This window comes from Pseudopipra pipra, chromosome 3, assembly GCF_036250125.1.
Source record: "Pseudopipra pipra isolate bDixPip1 chromosome 3, bDixPip1.hap1, whole genome shotgun sequence".
NCBI lineage: Eukaryota > Metazoa > Chordata > Aves > Passeriformes > Pipridae > Pseudopipra > Pseudopipra pipra.
Window position 1 is genome coordinate 79,245,789 of NC_087551.1, and position 19,399 is coordinate 79,265,187.

General features: G+C 40.5%; 2 protein-coding genes and 1 non-coding gene across 4 annotated transcripts in view; 2 read left to right on the forward strand and 1 right to left on the reverse strand.

The window, feature by feature from the left end:
* MDN1 (midasin AAA ATPase 1) overlaps positions 1–19,399 on the forward strand; it is a 105,199-nt gene that overhangs the window by 24,128 nt on the left and 61,672 nt on the right. For both annotated transcript variants that reach the window (XM_064649951.1, XM_064649952.1), the window contains exons 14-31: positions 499–647; positions 752–812; positions 1,307–1,518; positions 8,061–8,164; positions 9,168–9,312; positions 9,844–9,940; positions 11,527–11,640; positions 12,263–12,410; positions 12,575–12,685; positions 13,402–13,553; positions 14,012–14,190; positions 14,544–14,752; positions 15,983–16,129; positions 16,842–16,983; positions 17,110–17,244; positions 17,321–17,459; positions 18,273–18,411; positions 18,506–18,636. In XM_064649951.1, the coding sequence (XP_064506021.1) occupies positions 499–647; positions 752–812; positions 1,307–1,518; positions 8,061–8,164; positions 9,168–9,312; positions 9,844–9,940; positions 11,527–11,640; positions 12,263–12,410; positions 12,575–12,685; positions 13,402–13,553; positions 14,012–14,190; positions 14,544–14,752; positions 15,983–16,129; positions 16,842–16,983; positions 17,110–17,244; positions 17,321–17,459; positions 18,273–18,411; positions 18,506–18,636 (2,514 nt within the window). The remainder of the gene's footprint in view (positions 1–498; positions 648–751; positions 813–1,306; positions 1,519–8,060; positions 8,165–9,167; positions 9,313–9,843; positions 9,941–11,526; positions 11,641–12,262; positions 12,411–12,574; positions 12,686–13,401; positions 13,554–14,011; positions 14,191–14,543; positions 14,753–15,982; positions 16,130–16,841; positions 16,984–17,109; positions 17,245–17,320; positions 17,460–18,272; positions 18,412–18,505; positions 18,637–19,399) is intronic.
* Positions 5,752–6,728, reverse strand: LOC135412456 (hyaluronan mediated motility receptor-like). Its single transcript, XM_064651254.1, has one exon. It carries the CDS (start codon positions 6,712–6,714, stop codon positions 5,752–5,754), a length of 963 nt encoding a protein of 320 aa, XP_064507324.1. The 5' UTR covers positions 6,715–6,728.
* TRNAI-AAU (transfer RNA isoleucine (anticodon AAU)) lies at positions 15,025–15,094 on the forward strand. The gene has a single exon. It is a non-coding gene; the product is annotated as a tRNA-Ile (tRNA).

A 19,399-nucleotide genomic window follows, 5' to 3' on the forward strand; every position in this document is an offset into this window, starting at 1 on the left:
AATGGAAAGAATGTGAGAGTTCTTTCTCTTGTGATCTGAATTTTACCTTGTTTATCATTAAGCTTGTGTGCATCATACTTCTGGCAGCCAAAGCATGAAGATTGTCAGCTTCTTTGAACTGGAGCGTCTTCAAAGCAGTGTGGACCACAGCTGTTACAAGAAAATTTTGACGAATCTATCTTTATAAAGGGAGATTTTTGTAGTATGTGTCGCTAACTCCGTTTTCTAGGAAGTTCTTTGGGAATCCTGAATTTCTAGGTTGTATCTTGAAAAAAATGTGTGTTTTAAAAGGATACCTTGGAACTATTTTTTTCAGACCTGTAATAATAATAATAATAATAATAATAATAATAATAATAATAATAATAATAATAATAATAATAATAATAATAATAATAATAAAGATCCCAAATTCAACCACAACACAGAAGAAATAATAAACTTAAAATTACCTCCATGATAGATCTTAGTTTTGAATTGCTTCCTTTGTTTTTTCAGAGCAAAACAAACCTTTGCTGCCACACGGCCATCCGCAGTATTGATTGAACAGCTTGCAGTGTGTGTTGTCAAAGGAGAGCCAGTGCTTTTGGTTGGTGAAACAGGAACTGGCAAAACCTCAACTGTTCAGTACCTTGCTCATATTACAGGTAAATAAAGTGGTAAGGCTGTAACTTACATGAAGATAATTTAAAAAAAAAACAACAAATGAATAAACCCACAAGCTGATGGTGCTTTCTATTTCTGTTTCAAGGACACCGTTTGAGGGTTATCAACATGAACCAGCAAAGTGACACAGCAGATCTATTAGGGGGGTGAGTTACTGAACACTGTTTTGTCTGTTCTGCATAACAAATTGGCAGTATTTATTTCATAGTAATGTAAATGTCTTAATAAACATGTTTGCATTGAGAAACCTTGTAGTCCTTGCTGAAGAAAGAGCAATTTCACTAAATTGTGTGCACAGCTGTATGTGATGAAGTCATTTAAAAGCACAACCCAATGTTTCTTAAAAAATGGCTAAACTGTTCGATATAAAAGTGATGTAATATTCACTGGACGTAGTGGTTGGTAGTATTAAAAATATTTTAATTATCAGGGTGGTCCTGCCTGTATAAAATCACCTCATGAGGTGCATTTAAATATGTACAGTTTTACTTTTTCATTAGTTGAGTAAAAAACTTCGGAAACCAGGGTTCATTCATGCACAATGTTGTTGTTTCAGTAACTGGTTTTGGGGTGGTTTTCTGTTTTTGGTTGACAGATTCCTGTGTCGTAAATAGGTAAATACTCTTTTACTTCTCTTCAGTTACAAGCCTGTGGATAACAAGCTGATCTGGCTGCCTCTGCGAGAGTCTTTTGAGGAACTCTTCTCTCAGACATTCTCTAGGAAGAAAAATCAAACGTTCTTGGGACACATTCAGACTTGCTACAGGCAGAAACGTTGGCACGATCTGCTAAAACTAATGCAGCATATTCATAAATCTGCTATTAATAAGGAAGTAAAAGAAAATACATCTGGTGAGAATTGAGAATGATCAAACACACATTAGCACTGAACCATTGCAGAGTAGATAAATCTGGTGATTTCTTTTGGCCTTTAAATTTGTGTTGGTTTGGGGTTTAGTTTTTTGTTGTCCCCCTTTATTACATTGTACAAGTTTCGAGCTGGCTTCCCACCAAGTCCCCCGAAACTTGACAACAAGGACCCGCCTCCCAGAGAGGGAAAAGAAAAAAAGAAACCAAGCAGCCAAAGTTATAGCAAATATATATATATATATATTTTACATATAAGACAGATACACAAAAGGAGAATACCACACACCGGGGGGGGAGGGGGGGGAAAGGGAGAAGGACAAAAAAGGGGCAAGGACCGAACAAGTCAAACAGCCAGCCGAAGGCAAACTAGCAAAAATCTCACCACTTCCCTTCGAACAGGCAGGATGGCCAGACACGGTCCTAGGCTCTCCCCTCACGCGTGGCAGATAACGGCAGTCACTGTAGGCCTCGGCTCCAGATAAGCCCGACTGAAACAGGGACCCACCGTTCTCGAACCTCGCCGGAGAGGAAGAGAGCGAACTCTCTTATCAATGCCTTATTTATACCCTGGGTTACGTAAAGGAATAGCATGGAATACTTCCTTGGTCACCTTCCTAGTTCCTTCCTGGTTACAAGCTGGTTTCCAGGAAGGCCTAGACTGCTGGTTTCCAGGAAGGCCTAGACTGCTGGTTTCCAGGAAGGCCTAGACTGCTGGTTTCCAGGAAGGCCTAGACTGCTGGTTTCCAGGAAGGCCTAGACTGCTGGTTTCCAGGAAGGCCTAGACTGCTGGTTTCCAGGAAGGCCTAGACTGCTGGTTTCCAGGAAGGCCTAGACTGCTGGTTTCCAGGAAGGCCTAGACTGCTGGTTTCCAGGAAGGCCTAGACTGAAACCATCACAGCCTTCCTGGAAACCAGCTTGTAACCAGGAAGGAACTAGGAAGGTGACCAAGGAAGTATTCCATGCTATTCCTTTACGTAACCTAGGGTATAAATAAGGCATTGATAAGAGAGTTCGCTCTCTTCCTCTCCGGCGAGGTTTGAGAACGGTGGGTCCCTGTTTCAGTCGGGCTTATCTGGAGCCGAGGCCTACAGTGACTGCCGTTATCTGCCACGCGTGAGGGGAGAGCCTAGGACCGTGTCTGGCCATCCTGCCTGTTCGAAGGGAAGTGGTGAGATTTTTGCTAGTTTGCCTTCGGCTGGCTGTTTGACTTGTTCGGTCCTTGCCCCTTTTTGTCCTTCTCCCTTTCCCCCCCTCCCCCCCCCCCCCCCCCCCCCCCCGGTGTGTGGTATTCTCCCTTTGTGTATTTGTCTTATATGTAAAATATATATATATATATATATATATATATATATTTGCTATAACTTTGGCTGCTTGGGTTTTTTTTCCTTTTCCCTCTCTGGGAGGCGGGTCCTTGTTGTCGAGTTTCGGGGGACTTGGCGGGAAGCCAGCTCGAAACTTGTACAAAGGCCTAGACTGAAACCATCACATTCTCCACCCCTTATTCCATACTATTTCTTTACGTAACACCTGTATATTGTGTTCATCTCTATCCCGCACATATACATATATACATGTATACTCCATGTTTATTTTTTTTTTCTCGAAGGCTGTCATCTGTCATTGAAGATCAGCACCACCAGCAACTCGATTTGTGTTCTTGGCCCTTTCGTCATAATCACAGTTCCGGTTTAGGGCTGGCTCATTGGTTTGGGCTGTGTCATCATCGGCCATCCTTGGATTCTCGTATCAGCTTTGTTCGGGTCTTTTTTTTTTTCCGTCTGGTGTCTGGTCTCCTGTAAAATACAACTCAAGGCACAGAATTAGTTTTTCCCCAGGCTTAGGTTTCCTTGAGGCACACATTGGATCTCTCCATCCTTCCTCATAACCCACCAGGCCCTTGAGCAAAGACAATCCCACGAATGGGTTTGTCTTGGCCTGAGGGAGGAGTGATCCAAACGGCCTTACCTAACATACCTCTTAGATGGATCGCTGGAACTTTGTCTCCATCTACAGTGTGGAGGGACTCTGCTTGGGCAGGACCAGCTCAGTTGACAGAGCCTCGGGTGTTGACTAGCCAGGTGGCCTTGGCTAAATTCTTGTCCCAATTTTTGTAAGTTCCCCCACCTAGTGCCTTTAGAGTCGTCTTCAACAGTCCATTACACCTTTCTACTTTTCCTGCAGCAGGTGCATGATATGGAATGTGATATACCCATTCAATACCATGCTCCTGTGCCCAAGTGGCCACTAGACTGTTTTTGAAATGAGTCCCGTTGTCTGACTCAATTCGCTCTGGAGTACCATGTCTCCACAGGACCTGCTTCTCAAGGTCTAGGATGGTGTTTCGGGCTGTTGCATGCGGTACCGAATATGTTTCCAACCATCCGGTGGTTGCTTCCACTATGGTAAGCACATAGCGTTTACCTTGGCGGGTCTGTGGCAATGTGATGTAATCAATCTGCCAGGCCTCTCCATACTTATACTTCTCCCAACGTCCACCATACCACAGGGGCTTAAACCTTTTTGCCTGCTTGATAGCAGCACAGGTTTCACAGTCACGGATAACCTGAGAGATAATATCTTTCGCTAAATCCACCCCTCGGTCTCGTGCCCATCTATGAGTGCCGTCTCGGCCCTGATGACCTGAAGCATCATGAGCCCATCGAGCTAGGAACAACTCTCCCTTCTGCCGCCAGTCTAGGTCTGCTTGCGAGACCTTGACCTGTGCAGCTCGGTCTGCCTGTTCGTTATTAGCATGTTCCTCATTAGCTCGCTTCTTGGACACATGGGCATCCACATGGCGGACTCTTACATTTAGTTTCTTCACTCTGGTAGCGATGTCTTGCCACAGATCAGCAGCCCAGATGGGTTTCCCTCTACGCCTCCAATTCATCTTTTTCCACCGGTCTAGCCATCCCCATAGGGCATTGGCTATCATCCATGAATCGGTGTACAGGTAGAGCCTTGGCCATCCTTCTCTCTCTGCGATATCCAGGGCCAATTGGACCGCTTTGAGTTCCGCAAACTGACTCGATTCGCCTTTACCTTCAGTGGCTTCCGACACTCGTCGGGTGGGACTCCAAACAGCTGCTTTCCACTTCCGGCCCTTCCCTACAATACGGCAGGAACCATCGGTGAAAAGGTCATAGCGTCTTTCTTCATCTGGCAGCTTATCATATGGCAGAGCTTCTTCAGCTCTACTCACTGGCTCTTCTTCTTCTTCTGCCAGACTGAAGTTCCCACCTTCAGGCCAATTGGTTATGATTTCCAAAATGCCAGGGCGATTCGAGTTCCCGATTCGGACACGTTGCATAATCAAAGCAATCCACTTGCTCCACGTGGCGTCGGTGGCATGATGCGTAGAGGGCACCTTCCCTTTGAACATCCAGCTCAACACTGGTAATCGGGGTGCCAGGAAGAGCTGTGCTTCGGTACCAATTACCTCTGAAGCTGCTCGTATGCCTTCATAGGCTGCTAAGATTTCCTTCTCCACAGGGGTGTAATTAGCCTCAGAACCTCTGTAGCTTCGGCTCCAGAAACCCAGTGGTCGCCCTCTTGTCTCGCCAGGCACCTTTTGCCAGAGGCTCCAGGAGGGACCTTTATCTCCAGCTGCAGTGTAGAGCACATTCTTTACATCTGGTCCCGTTCTGACTGGTCCAAGAGCCACGGCATGTGCAATTTCTTGCTTGATTTGCCTGAAAGCTTGTTGTTGTTCAGGACCCTATGGGAAATTGTTCTTTTTACGGGTCACAAAGTAAAGAGGGCTCACAATCTGACTGTACTCTGGGATGTGCATCCTCCAAAAGCCTATTGCTCCCAGAAAAGCTTGGGTCTCTTTCTTGTTTGTGGGCGGAGCCATTGCTACAATCTTGTTGATTACGTCTGTTGGTATCTGGCGTCGTCCATCTTGCCATTTCACCCCTAGGAATTGGATCTCTCGGGCAGGTCCCTTGACCTTGCTCTTCTTGATGGCGAAACCAGCATCGAGGAGAATCTGAATGATCTTCTGTCCTTTCTTGAACACTTCTTCTGCTGTGTCCCCCCATACAATGATGTCATCAATGTATTGGATATGTTCTGGAGCCTTACCCTTCTCTAGCGTGGCCTGAATCAGTCCATGGCAGATGGTTGGACTGTGCTTCCACCCCTGGGGCAGTCGATTCCAGGTATATTGAGCGCCCCTCCAGGTGAAAGCAAACTGTGGCCTGCACTCTGCTGCTAAGGGAATGGAGAAAAATGCATTTGCGATGTCATGGTATCATTCCGCACTTCTTCAAGAATTCGTCTCTCCCTTGTTACCTCATCCTGCAACTCCAGTAACTTCTGCTGTGCTGCTGCAGATAACTCCTTCTCTTGCTGCAGCTCATGAAGTTCTTTCATCAGTTTACATGATTCCTCTTTTGTTTTGAGGGTATCCCTGAGGATCTCAATATCTTGGTCTTTCTTAATTAGTGTCTCCTCCATCTGAGCAATAGCTACTTTGTATTTCTCAGCTGTTTCTGCAACACTACTGAGCTCTGTGATGTATTCCAGGAGTTTTTCAGTGTCAGACTTTTCTATAACTTTCTCTCTCTCAGTAGCAGACAGTTTTTCTTCTAACTGTGCTACTTTTCCTTTTGAATGCTCTAGATTCCTTTGCACTTCCTGCAGCTTCATTTCCACGTTTTCCTGCTTTGCAAGTGCAGTCTTTTCCTTAGCATCCCTCATGTTTCTGAGCTTCATTAACTCCATGCACAGGCTGCTCATTTTTTTTTGCACACCATCTTCAGACAGCTTTGACTTCAGTAGTTCATTGCTTCTTTTTAGTTCCAGAAGCTGTTTTTTTAGGCATGCAACAGTTGCTGAAAGAGATGTTTTCTCCTGAACTGCAGCACTCAGCTTTGCTTCAGTCTTCACATAATCCTCATCCAGAGCCTGAAGTTTTTTATCCTGCTCCCCACACTCTCTCACTAATGCCCGAATTGTTGGTCCAAGGGATGCGAATCTTCTTTTAGTTACAGGGGTGGGTGCACTCTTCTCACTGCTCAGCTTTGAGTCACTCTTGTGTCTCCCAGCCCCTTGGCATGCTTCAGAGGACAGCAAACTTCTCACTCCACCTGATGGTTTAACACCACAGGATCCTTGCAGGGGGGTACATGCGGCGCTCTGGCAGCGGCCCCGGCCCAGTGGCACGGACGCCATGATGGCTCTGGACTCCAACCATCACATACATTCTTCTGGTTTTGAAAAATGCAATGTCTGTCTACGGCAAGACATTCAACATGCTGTTAGAATAGTCATTGGGTTTGTATTTTGTTTAATTTTTTCCTTTTTCTAACTCATTACTGCTGTCAGCTATGTCTGACAGTGTGAAGGTTGATTTTTCTGATCTATGATGCCCTTGACATGTGGTCTTCACTCAGCAGTTACTTATTTGCTGCGCTGGTAAGCAGTCCTAGTCATTTGTGTGTTAGTCCTGCATGTGAATGCATTCACTTTCAGTCATGGAACCTCCTTGAATCTCACAAATATATCCTATTTAAAAACAAAGAAAACAACAACATAAAAAACCCAAACCCAAAGTAATAGCTCTTTTAGGGTAGTAATGATATTAAGAGTTTGCTTTTCAATTGGTATCACTGTCAGTAACTTGCCTAGTGCTTTAATTTGTTTTGATGTGGTTTTGTCTCCAAATAAGTTTGTTTTGTTTTGTTTTATACTTCACAACCCATTTTGGGGCAGAGGCAGTGTTCATAATTTGTCTTGCATGGAGTTGTTTCTGGTTCTAGACCAGCTGAACAAGTGAAGTTGTAGCTTTCATTCAGTATAGGCCAAGTAAAATTAATCATGAACTTTATCTCCACTCTTAACTGGTTCTTCTGAATATGCAGATACTAAAATAAATGCCCACAAATGTAAAAAAAAAAAAAAATTAAAAAATGAGTTTTTAAAGACCACTTATTGCAAGTATTTACAATCCTAAAATACAGACAAGCTGAAATTTGTAATTTGCAAAGTTACTTAAGTAATTTTGATGCTGTATGTAGCTCAGGGAGTGATTTTAAACAAATAACTGAAATCAGTGCAATATTAAATAATGTCATAACTGATACACAACAGTGTTTTTAATTGATACTGAAGTGTTCATTGTTAATCTGTTCTGTCATAGGGTTTATAAATTTAGATTTATTTTTTTGATATGTCATTTTGTCTCTGGAAATTAGAGAGTGGTAACAGTCATTCTGGAACAAAGTGCAGCATAAGTATTTGTTCTTAAGGTAAGAATGAATGGCAAATTATCTGTACCTATATGTCAATAGTGTTCAGTTAAATTTAAAACACAACCCTCCTCTTCCCAAAATGAAAACAATAAAATTTAAATTTTTTTTATTCATGAGATGTTATCTGTTGAACTTGAATGTTTTCGCTGCTCAGCGAAGCTTACTTTTGTATCTCTGTGCTTAAAACATCCTGATTAAAATACCGTTGTTTAACATTTTTTATGATATTGTTCTGATGGTACACACTTGAATTTGTTTTGCTTACAGGCTCACCACTGAAGGAAAAGTGGGAAGCATTTGGTCTTAAACTGAATCATGCTCATCAACAGATGAAAATGACAGAAAATGCTCTGCTCTTTGCATTTGTTGAGGTATTTAGAGTTGCATTTTGATGCTAGGAGGAATAAGGAGAAGTATTTAAAAGACTTGGCAATCAATATTATATAAATAACTTCTTGGCAAGAACCTTGCTATGAAGTAAAACATATTCCATGATAGCTCTGTGAAACAAAGTGTGCTGCTTAAAGGGGGCAGTGGTTAGATGGGTGGTGGGAGAATGTTTTGTGGTAGCCCATTAATTCAATGCTGTATAATAGGAATTAGGACTTGTGTGATAAAAGAATACCAGCAGTATGTCAGATCATCATTTCAACGGAATGAGATTAGAAAAAACTTTCCCATCAGTCTCCAGTAGGACAGGCTTCTGTCTAGGGATTCTTGTGAAGGATTTAATAATAAGAATCTGTGCTGTTTATCTAGAAGTGGGTTTTTTAAATGTTTCAAACCCATGATATGTTCTAATGACATTAGATGTGATTAGGAGAAACTGTGAGGTTTATGCATGCTTGTTCTTTGTCACCCTGTTAGTCTGAGTATATTCTCTCAAATTTCATGTGAAGTGTGTAAAATGTTGACCAGTCCTCTATAAAAAGTGTATGTATGAATAGTTGGAGAACCTTTGACTGACATATAGATTTAATTAATAAGATATCATTTCCTTAGGAACATAATATTGTTTGTGTCTTTGGATTTCTTTGGATTAACTGTCTTTATTCTTGGGTGGTGTCAGTGAAGTGTATGCCACTACAGTGTTGAATATTACTGATAGGCAGCATTGCACAAATAAGAGAACCTAATTCTTTTATATTTGAACCAGTCTTAAGTGGTAACAGATGTAGTGGTGATAACCATCTGACTTCTGTGGCTTGCAAAATAATTGCTGTTATTGAGAGAGAGCAGTAAAATTGCTATTGCTGTTAAAGGTCTGGAGTTGCCATTTGTCTAATCAAGCCACAGATTGTACACCAAGTATTTCCAGCATATGACTGCTTCAGTTGGTGGTGACGTGATTTAACAAATTAATCTTATTTTTAGGGTACTCTGGCACAAGCAGTAAAAAAAGGAGAGTGGATTTTATTGGATGAGATTAACTTGGCTGCAGCAGAGACTTTGGAGTGCCTGAGTGGTTTATTGGAAGGATCATCTGGGTCACTGGTGTTACTAGACAGAGGAGACACAGGTACTATTTCTGTGCTTGGTTATGCTATATCTTGCTATTTAGTTGATTTCCCTATCCTATATGGCTCAAAATAAGTCAAGAACATTTACCATTCAAATGAAAGTGTGCAAAAGAGAGCAATGTGCTCTTGGTAGACTTCAAACTTTTATGCAAAAAGTGAGAGTTTTAATTCACTGTCAACTCAGGAGATTTCCACGTGCAGAGATTGTAGCTTTTGCCTCTTTGAACTCAACAAGAGCAGATCTCTCCAGTGCTCCCAGTAAGCATGGATGTCTCTACAGACTATTGAAGGGCTGAAATTTTTTTTCTTTATAATGCTGGGGTAGCTTGATGGATGCTTGTGCAGATGCAGATACTTCTGATGAAATTACATAGGGTTATTCTCTGAAAATTTTTTACAGTGGCGTTTTTTAAAAAAAATCAGTAGTGCAACAATGGAAAACTGGCCTAGATAAAGTATACCTTATTTAACATAATAAATATCCTGTGGTTATCATTAACCATATGTCTCTTATTTCTGTTTTACTTTAGAGCCTCTTGTCCGTCACCCTGATTTTCGCTTGTTTGCATGCATGAATCCAGCTACAGATGTTGGAAAGAGAAATCTTCCTCTAGGAATAAGAAACAGGTAGGAATAATGATTCTGTGACAAAATACTTAGTCACTGTCTTTTTCAGAGTTTGATTAGCTTCACGAGTTGACCCATTGAGGAATGCCTTGTCTGAAGCCTAAGGATATAAGTTTGAACTCAAATTTACTGCCTGTGAGAGATGCTTTACACATTATGGTGAAGGTTTTTCATGAAATAGCATCGGGAAAATACTCTGTGAAGTTGCTGAGCCATGAGCAGATGGTCTAGCAGTAGTATAGACTGTTGTCACTGGGGGTAGGGGAATGATTATTCTTTACAATTAAGCTGTCAGTGCCTGGGAATGCTACTGCAGCATCCTGATGGGGATAATAAAGACAAGTGCTTTGTGTCTGCTTAGCAGCCTTTCTCTTGGTAACTCAAAAGCGTTGATGATCCTTGCAAAAAGCTGCATATCCAGCCTTGGAAGGTGGTTTGCATGGTGAAGCAAATGTCTGATATTCAAAATATTTGCTGTGTGGCCTTAAAACATCTAAACTGTGTCCAGGAAATTGGAGTTGTGGTAAATTCATTCTTTGGTATTACCTACCTATTCCTGAATGCGAAGATCTTCTGCTTGTATTATTTGATGCTGTTTCCCTCCTGAGCGCCAAAAGTTGTATGTGTGATGGTTAGAAAATACGTTCATTGGCTAGAGCTGCCCCTGCAGTGTACTAAGTGGGAAACACTGGCATATTTAAAGGTAGTCAAAGCTTCTCTGTGTATGTGTTTACTGCTAATTTTCCTTTCCTTATTATCAAGTTTTATTATTTTATCGTTCCCGAGCTGGATATTTGTAAAAGGAGAAAACAACCTGAATATGCTAGTCATATCAAAATTAGAACAGGTGGTAACTCTGAAGTGTCCACTCTTTAAATAGAGAGTCCACTTTGAAAAGTGCTCCAGCTGTGTCACTGCTTCAGTGTTCAGGCTGTAACATTTGGGTATCTGTCGCTGGGTATCTGTCGAAGGGTCTCGGCTTGAAGGGGAAAAAGGACAGACGACACACACAAGGATGGTGAGACAAAGAGATGTCTGCCTGCTCAGTGCAGCAGGCAGCCTTTTATTAGGTTCTCCCACTTCTACTTTCCCACACACACAACACAAACATACTTCCACAAAAACACTGAGGAATGCGCACCTGCACTTCAGCCACACAGCTCAAGGCTGCGTCCATGGGAACTATCTAGTTAACTTCACTGCTCCCATGGAAAACAGCCCAACACCCCACAACACTCCAGACTCCTCAAACTTCAGTTGTGGGGCTGTGACTTCACCCCACAGGTATCCATTGCAGATTGTTTAGAATTTTAATATAAGAAAACAGTCCCATAGTTCATTTTCAGTCTTTCATTTCAGTTAAAATAATTCAGTTAAATTACTTGAAATCAATAGAAGTAACTTATTTTCTTATGTACTCTGGTTCTTGAGTCTGTTTGTAGGTCATTTGACAATCAGTATTCTGCTACTTAAAAATATGTAAATGATATATACCATGAGATTAATATATAATGTGTTTTTTAAAATTTGGTCAGATGTCTAAGCATTATGGATTGATTTTTATTTTGGTGGGTTGATTCTTATAGGTTTACTGAACTGTATGTAGAAGAATTGAGAAATGAAGGAGACTTGCAAGTTCTTATCATGGATTATCTGAGAGGCCTGAATGTGAACAAAAATACAGTACAAGGAATTGTGAAGTAAGTTGATCATAATATCTTTAAATTCTTGATTAAATAAGTCACAAAAAGAAAGTATGTAACAGTAGTCTGTGGTTAGATTGTTTTGGGAAACACTATAATGCTCCCTACCCAGCAATTTGCATAGCCTTAGGAAAAGGAAGAGAGTAGACATCCATCTTCTTAATTCTGAAGGTTTCTGTATTTGTGGGGAGGAGATTTATGGGTTTTTTTATTCAGAATTCTTTTCTTGGTGGCACCAGTTAAAGAGCACTGTTGTTGCAGTACTCTGAGGGACTAAAATGTTTTGTTTCTGTGGATGATACCAATGGAAGTCGTATGTGTTTATCTAGAGTTGCCTTTCTTTCCCCTAGTATGAGGTGAACTATCTCATGTTTAGAATACTTGGAATTTATAGACACTCTCTGCATATCAAGCTCTCTCAAAAATAATGGTTCTAAAAATACTCTGTTGCTTCGCTTCACTGGCTATACAGATGGCAGAGCTTGGCATGGCTTTCCTGACCTGGAGCTTTTAAGAAAAGTAACAGTTGGAGATAAGCTGAAGTGTTCATACTTGGGTTTAATTCCTTAGTGCAATGGTCTGATTAGTAACAACTCTTTGTAACTCTTTACTTTTGCAGCTTTTACTTGTCTGTCAGAAAGGAAGCAGAAACAAAGTTGGTGGATGGAACAGGCCACAGACCTCACTACAGTCTCCGGACACTTTGCAGGGCGTTGAGATTTGCAGCATCTAATCCATGTGGCAGCATACCACGCTCACTGTATGAGGTGATTACTTATGTTGGTGTTTGTTTCAGTGTGTGTTCACAACAAAGGTTGTTTGAATAAAGGATAATCCTCTCTAAGTGCAGTGTTGAACAGAAATGGTTCTTTAATCTGTATATTTTTTCCTTATTTTTCATTTTATAACTGAAAATAGTTCTTCTTCTTAGGGCTTCTGTTTGAGTTTCCTGACACAGCTCGACAGAGGTTCTCACCCAGTAGTTCAAAAGCTAATTTGCCAGCATATAGTCTCTGGCAACATCAAAAGCCTTCTCAAGCAGGTAAGTAACTAAGCTTCTAAAGACCTGTTTTTTACTTTGCTTGAAATGTCCATATGTTAGCTAGTTTATTTGTTAATTTGAAAAAATATGGAAGTCTGAATAATTAAAGCATTGTGGAATGTGGGCAGCTTAATGCAATGACTGCAACTGTAAACCTATCACAGACTTTTGAGGAGCTTTCACAGCTTTTTTAGACTCTGAATGGAGAACATATGGATATGATGCAAACATTTGTGTTTTATCTCTAATGGGAAAGAAAGAGTCTCACTAGTGCTGGGAGCCCAGCATGGGTTTATGTGGAGGACTGGGCAGTGGGATGGGGAAGCCAGTTTGAGAGATAGGTATTTGTTTCAGAATAAACAAATGTATGAATATATGTATGAATATAAAAAGATGAAATATATATGTATGAATATGTATGAATATAAAAAGATGAAAGCAAATATCCTGCTTGGAAATTCCCTTCAAAATTCAGTGCTAGAACTCCTGAACCATTTTTATCTTCATGGCACTGGCTTCATGACCCTGAAGTAATCTGGTCAGGTTTTTCCTGTGATTTGCATTCTGTGGCAAGGGGTCAGTGCTTACTGCAGGAGTACTCAGGGATTAATTTAAAATTACTTTTTACAGAATATGTTGCAGTGGTGTAACAGTAGTTTTCATTAGCAAATTGAAACTCATTTGTACAATCTCTTATTTCTATCATGTTTCCTTAGCAAATACCAAAACCCCAAGGTGGCAGTTTTATACTTATAGAAGGATACTGGATTTCAGCTGGGGACAAAGAACCTACTGTAGATGAGAGTTACGTGCTAACCCCTTCAGTTAAACTTAATCTGAAAGACATGGTCAGAGTTGTGTCTGCAGGGTAAGTGTTTCAACTTTTTAATTAAAAAAATAAGTTGAATATGTTTATTTAGGCCTTGAGTTTTGGTGCTTCTCTATCCTTTATTGTTTGTATGAGTAATGTCTATTTTCCTTCTACTTTACAATTAACTTTTAATTATAGAGTGACTTGAGTTTATACATGTATTTTTTGCTTTATTAAACTATCTTACTGCCATACCTTGTTTTATCTAAATTATACTCTAAAACTTTGCAGTTAGAATAACCTGCTTATTTCACAATGCCATGAAAAGCTTCATGGGTAGCTGTTGGCACTTGGGAGTAAAGTTACTTATGTTACCCTGTTAGTCTCTGATCTTGGATACCCCAAGTGAGTTAAGTGATGATGTTTTTGTAGTGTGGTTTGATAATGTTGACATCCTGTATATGAGAAAGATAAGGCTCATGCTTCAAACTCACTATTTTGGTTATGGCTCTTAGGACTCATCCAGTACTGATTCAAGGAGAGACCTCTGTTGGTAAAACCAGTTTAATTCGCTGGTTGGCTGCTGCTACTGGGAATCACTGTGTAAGGATTAACAATCATGAGCATACGGACATCCAAGAATATATTGGCTGTTATACATCGGACGCCTGCGGGAAGTTGGTATTTAAGGAAGGTGAGTGGGCGTGTTATATATACTCCAAAGTCCTGTCTCACTTCACTGTTGATTTTTGGTTTTTTCTTCTTTCCTGCTTGTCTGTTCTATTACAATGGGGAGATGACCTGTCATAAAGTTAGTAGCTGCACATTAATGATAATCAGTTATGTGAATTTCAACAAATTCTGGAGTTCATGTCTGTCTCATCATGCTTGTCCTGTTGAACATAAAGGAGATAATTCAACAACTTCAGTAAACTGGATTAGCATTTATACTGAGTGAAAATGGGTTGCTAAAAGTATCTGCAGTGCCCGCTTCTGTTAGATTTGTTTGTTAGATTTTCAACTAGGACTTTTTCTGTTCTCTCCAAGGCATTCTCATAGATGCAATGAGAAAGGGTTACTGGATTGTTCTAGATGAATTGAATTTGGCTCCCACTGATGTTCTGGAGGCTCTCAACCGTCTGCTGGATGATAACAGAGAGCTGTTCATTACTGAGACCCAGGAAGTTGTCAAAGCTCATCCTCGCTTCATGTTGTTTGCGACACAGAATCCTCCAGGTCTCTATGGTGGCAGAAAGGTCTGTATAATACATTCCTTTGAGTAGATAAGACTTTAGGGAATTAAACTCTCTCAGACATGTGTGATGTGAAAACATTTTGATGCGTAGCACAGAATTAACGTGAGTCTCTCCAGAGGGAGAGTGCTGAAGTGGCTGTGGACTAACTTTCAGTACAGCTGGGTTCTGTTTAGGGGAGTTGCTTGTTTTGCAGATACTAAATTTCTAATAATTTAGAGTAGTTGAGATTTAAGTGCTTTACTGAACTGGAGCTCATTTGTATTGTGGGAGTAGCTTAGCTCAGTTGGTAAGAGTGTGGTGCTAATAACGCCAAGGTTATGGGTTCAATCCCCATATGGGCCTTTCGCTTAAGAATTGGACTCGATGATCCTTGTGGGTCCCTTCCAACTGAGAATATTTTGTGATTCTGTAAATATTATACTTGACTCAGCATTTCTTGTTCAAGAGCACTTGAAAAGAGATTCTGCTTAGGCTGTTGATGTCCATTTTGTCCTGGTTTTGGCTGGAATAGCCAGTTTTCTTCGAGGTGACTGGTATGGTGCTATATTTCCGATTTGTGATCAAAACAGTGTTGATAGCAGAGGGATGTCTTAGTTGATGCTAAGCAGTGCGTGCACATAGTCAAGGCCTTTTCTGCTGCTCACACTGCCCCACCAGTGGAGTAGGCAGGGTGTGCACGAGAAGGTGGGAGGAGACAGAGCCAGGACAGTAAACCCTAATTCACCACATTGATGTTCCATACCGTATCAAGTTGTGCTCAGCAATCAAAAGTGGAGGGAGAAGGAGGAAGCAGAGTATGTTTGGTGTCTGTTTCCACAAATAACATTTCTGCCTGATGAAGCCCTTATTTCCTGGATGTAGCTGAACACCTGCCTACTGATGTGAAATGATGAATGAATTCCTAATTTTGCTTTTCTTGCACGTGCACCTTTTGCTTTACTTATGAAAACTGTCTTTATCTCAGCCTACAAGTTTTCTCACTTTTACCCTTCCAGTTCTTTCTCTCATCCCATTGTAGGGAGAATGAGCCTATGCCTTTGTGGTGATACACATTTTAAAGTTTTTGTCTTCATCCAGACTTTCTCTTATGATTTCTTTCAATATTTATGTGTGTGTGCTAATTTGTGTGCTGTGACACCATCCATGTTTCCTTTGGATGTGTAGGAGAAGATATAACATGAAGAGTATTAAAGGAAAAAGTTCAAGCAATGGTATGGTCTCCTATTTCAGGTTTTGTCCAGAGCCTTCAGAAATCGTTTTGTGGAACTGCATTTTGATGAATTGCCAAGTGCTGAACTGGAAACTATCCTGCACAGGAGATGCAGTTTGCCACCTTCTTATTGCAGCAAGCTTGTCAAAGTCATGTTAGACCTGCAAGTATGAGAGTCTTTCTTCTTTTAGTATAAGAAATGCAAACATATTTCTAAGTAATATGCACAAAGTAATAGAAATTCCTGGGGGGGTGAGGGAAGAGGTATTGTTATCTGAAAGATATTTAAAATCCTAAATCATAAGTGATGGAAGAGAACCCACTAAGGTACTAATTCCAGTGGTTAAAATAGAGAATAGGGAAGGTGATGACGGATTTGAGAGAAAGCTACCAGCAAAAAAATGACCGGAGACCTTGGGATTTGATACACAGAATTATCACTTGCTCTGGATCTAAAGTACAGTATTGGATTTGTAACTGTCTTTGGTTCATCGGAAATTTGCTTTTATTTTTAAGCAATAATTTGGGATGCGTTCGGACACTCCTGTGTTCAACAGACATTTGACATTTACTGTGTAGCTAAAACTGCCCTGTATTTAAAATCAATTACAGCAGCACAAACTAGATTTCCTTTTATTCCAGGTACCTATTTTATTCTTAGTATTTTTTTATTGCTATCTATATTATTTTGTTCCTGGTACCTGTCAGATACATGCCTAAAGGGGGTTTGTGTTTGGGAGTTGTGACTGTGCTAGACTTCTTTTTTTTTTCCATAGAATTTACTTGTAGAAGTGTCACAACAAAGACTTCTGCTTAGCTTTGCTTAAAGCATTTGAACAGGTTCATAAAAAAGTGGCTCACGTTTTGTTCTTGTGACAGTCGTATCGCAGAGGTTCGACGGTGTTTGCTGGGAAGCATGGGTTCATTACCCTGAGGGATCTGTTTCGTTGGGCTGAAAGATACAGATTGGCAGAACAGCTGGAGAAAGAGTATGACTGGCTTCAGCACTTAGCAAATGATGGTGAGCTCTGCTGTGTCAGCTCTTTAAGTGTCTGTAGAATTGCGTTCCAACCCTAGTTCTTAACTGTAAATTTTTGTGTCTGATTAACCAGATAGTAATTGCTTTCTCTCTTCCTCTGTTTTATAGGTTTTATGCTTCTGGCAGGCAGAGTCAGGAAACAGGAGGAGGCGGATGTTATTCAGAGTGTCCTTGAAAAACACTTCAAGAAAAAAATATATCCTGAATCTCTCTTCTCAGGGGAAAGTGTCAAAAAGCTACTGGGTGAGTTTCCTAGAAGGACCCCACTGGTAGTTCTCTAGGTATGACTGAAACTGATGGATTGCTTTGTGTTGTGCAGCTAAATCTTCCACGCGGATGTCAGTGATGGATAGAGATTTTAACCATGTTGTCTGGACTCAGGGGATGAGGAGACTTGCCATTTTGGTGGGACGAGCCCTGGAGTTTGGTGAACCAGTACTGCTGGTGGGAGACACTGGGTAATCTTGCTTTTTATGATGCAGTTCTTTGTAATGCTGCACCAGCCACTGAGTCAGACACAAAATGATTGTGTGGGCTTCAGTGCTCCTTTGATCTGGGACATTTGAGCCTCTCTCATGGCAGACTTGCAGCTCTTGTTTTTCACAGTTCCTTTTTGAGGGGCAGCAATTGCGTCCCTTTCAACACAAGTCTTTAATGGAATTATTTGCACTAAGTATAACTTCATAGAAGTTATACAGAAAGTAGTAAAATGGAAGTGGGCTGACTTCTGTCCCCACCTTTTACAAGGTGTCCTGTAGAATCTCACTGTGCCTCACTGGAGGGGCTGCTTCTGGGGAATTGTAACGTCTTTCTATTTAAGAGTACATTCACTTTACGTATTTTAAGAGCTTGAATATAGCCTGCTACCACTTCTCTGCTTCATATGCTGCAATGGAGGTTGTGGAAGTAGATGCTGTCCCTTGGACTTGAGCTTGATCTGGGCATGTATCGTTTCCAATTAAGTGAAATGTTAAGCTGGTTGAGTATCTGTAAGGGCACACTGAAATAAATTTGAACCTGCAAAAATCCATCAATACAGATATTGATTTAAATTTAATTAAAGGCGTCTTGTGCAAGTCAGCAACAGTTGCTGTGCCAAAAATGGCTTCACATTGCATAAACTTCTTTCAAGGAAAGGAGCGGGAGGAAATTTGCATGCTGGGCCTTTACCTCATAGGTCTTCAATGAAAGTATGAATCCTGTCCAAAGTGAGTTGATTGAGTTTTGGGTTTTTTTAATTCATCCCTTTCAATTAAATTATTTTGTTGCAGGTGTGGTAAAACTACCATTTGTCAGATCTTTGCAGCATTAACAAATCAGAAGCTATACTCGGTGAATTGCCACTTGCATATGGAGACGTCAGACTTCCTGGGAGGACTGCGCCCAGTCAGGCAGAGGTCAAAAGAACAGGTTTGTCCTGCATCAGTAATAGCTTGGATAGTGTGACCACAGAAGCAAAAAGTAGCAATTATTATGACTTCTCATTTCCTTTTCTGTTTCTTAGGAAGAATCTGATGGTTCTAGACTTTTTGAGTGGTGTGATGGACCTCTTGTTTTAGCAATGAAAGAAGAGGGTTTTTTCCTCCTTGATGAGATTTCTTTAGCTGATGATTCCGTACTGGAGCGACTTAACAGGTATGTCTTAAATATGTTAGTATTAAGCATCCTCAGTGTGTTCATTACATAAAATTGAATGAGGTAAGTCTAGCACATTTGTTTCCTGGCCTAGGTGAGCTGCTATCTTAGTTTTATAGTTCTTACTGAAAGGGACAGTGGCACAAATAACTGGCCTTTTTCATATTTCAGCTTCTGTGCCGGTTGGCTTTGTTTTTCTAATTGTCATCCATCTGTCAGTGGTGGTAGTTTTAATCACAGTAATACTTAGACCATTTTTGCTCTTTGAAATTTTGATTACAGCTAGGGTAGAGGATAGTAGGTTAAGACAACAACATGCTGTGTCTTGCCGAAGTCTTAATGTCTTAACTTGTATGGCAAAATAAAAGGTATTTCTGTTGGAAAGCAGATATGTTTATATCCACTTGACATATGTTGCTACACTGATTGTATTGATTTCAAATGCATTGGTTGGTGCCATTACTTTATATTTGGCTTTATAGTGCCACTACAGGCTAATCTGCATTTAAATAGCTGTTTTTGTTTCTGTTTCATGGACAAAAATACAATGATGAAAGGATTTGCTTTATTCAAGATCCTATGTCCCTGGATAAAGAAATTAGGAACGTAAACCTTAGTTCAGTTGAAACAGTTTAAACAGCATCTGAAGACACTTCAAACCATGAGTCAAGTTAGAAAATAAAACTAAAATTAAAATTTCCAGTTTAGCATCTGCAATATTAATATTTTCAACCTGTCAGTGAGCTCTTGAAAACTATACACC